This window comes from Neltuma alba, unplaced genomic scaffold, assembly GCF_004799145.2.
Source record: "Neltuma alba isolate B1F8T4 unplaced genomic scaffold, ASM479914v2 tig00007904_pilon, whole genome shotgun sequence".
Taxonomy (NCBI): domain Eukaryota; kingdom Viridiplantae; phylum Streptophyta; class Magnoliopsida; order Fabales; family Fabaceae; genus Neltuma; species Neltuma alba.
Window position 1 is genome coordinate 128 of NW_021634898.1, and position 1,638 is coordinate 1,765.

Here is a 1,638-nt window from a genome sequence, read left to right on the forward strand (position 1 = left end):
GAATGTAGCCATGTAGTGAATGAAATTACCCAGCTGCGCATAAAGCAAGCACCGAGTATTATCATGAATAGAAACAGAGATGAACAAGATGAACAGTCAATTAAGAAGACAGGCGCTTCACCTTCTCCGCTAATGGCATCTTGGACCATCACATCACAGCATCAGTGTTAATGGCATAAACAACGTCGGACGTTCGAACCTCGGTGTCAAAATACTGAATATCCTGGTTCAAGGCGGCTTCGGGTACTTTATTTCTCATTTTCGTCGCTGCCTCTCTCCAGTCCACATCCAGCACGATATCTCTGCGACAAAACCCAGTTGTTCTAGCAACATTCACGCCACTATAAACCAAAAAACCCCCTCCCGAAAGACCATGTCCAGAGAACTCACCTGCCCACGAGGATGCCCATATAGCAGCACCCACCACCAAGAAGTAAAATGCGTACTGCAAAATACCACAAATACAAGGCTTCAATACACAACGCATTCATTCCATATCATAAAGTATCTTCTTGCTGTGACTGCGTTACCTTGACGACTTCTCGGGTCATCTTGTCCACATCATTGGCATTGGACCCGAAAGAATTCACAAGATCAGCGAAAAACCGAAGAAACAGAGGCAGAGAACAGCCATGCACAATTGCCCCCACCGTTCCAATTCCCATTAGAATGTAATCTAATCCATCGGCGAATCGGAAAAGCTCGCCGAATCCGACGGGCGGAACAGTGTCAGGCTTGTCTCCGCCGTCTTTCTTGGGCTCAGAGATTTCCATGTCCCTGCGTTCTCCTCTGGTGGCTTCCTCTGCGTGGGAGTCTCTGTTTTCTGCCGTCGAGTCGGAAAGAGGAGCAGGGGGCACAAGCTCAAGGCCTTGCATTTCGGACCATTTCCAGTGCTCAGTGGTTTTTATCTCCTCAGAATCTTGTGACATTTGCAAGAATCCTTAGCTTTATCAACGACTTCCAACTCCCTCTTTATTATCTCACACGCCTTACCTGGCTTTTCAGCTCATGTTTCTGATGCTTACTTTTTCTAATCTCTCGGGGAATATTTAAATATTATCTGTCCTGTGATTTCACTCCTTCATCATTCTCCAGTATTGTTGTTCATAATGGAGTGATCGTGGTGTGGAGCGTTGAATATTTATCTAGGAAGAGTGGGAGAGGTTAATTTTCGGATTGCTTCATCAGTAAAAAAGGAACTTGGAAAGAGACAGATGGTGAGAAGCGAGACACCGAAATTTCGGGGGCATGGAGAGAGAAAGTTTGATTTTCCACCCGACAAAGGATACTGTGTGAAACCTGGAATATATGGGTTTTTGACCGGAACGAATTCAAATCAAGTATAAAAAATAAAGAAGAAAGAAACACTTAAAATCTTTTTTTTTTTTTTAACTTTTTCATGTGTAAATAGCCTTTTGACGACCATCGAGATCCAGTGTTCAGGCTTGGCTTCTACTTCAAGTTAATTTGCTTTCCATGTCTCCTCCATGTCCGCCGGTTCATTCTGAAATACATGGAAGGGACAAGATATGTTGGGTAACATACGAAGAAATGGAACTAATTATGCATTTCTCCTCTTTTAAGAAAATTATTTTGAAAGTTCAGGAAAAACCTTAATATCGAGCACTATGAAAACCA

General features: G+C 43.2%; 1 protein-coding gene across 1 annotated transcript; it reads right to left on the reverse strand.

Annotated features, from left to right (window-relative positions):
* Nucleotides 1-255: 255 nt before the first annotated feature.
* Nucleotides 256-1,171, reverse strand: LOC114753395 (ABC transporter B family member 1-like). The gene is made up of 3 exons (XM_028942084.1): nucleotides 531-1,171; nucleotides 391-445; nucleotides 256-302 (listed from the first exon to the last, which is right to left on the reverse strand). The coding sequence occupies exons 1-3, from the start codon at nucleotides 927-929 to the stop codon at nucleotides 256-258; spliced, it is 501 nt and encodes a 166-aa protein (XP_028797917.1). The 5' UTR covers nucleotides 930-1,171.
* Nucleotides 1,172-1,638: the final 467 nt, after the last annotated feature.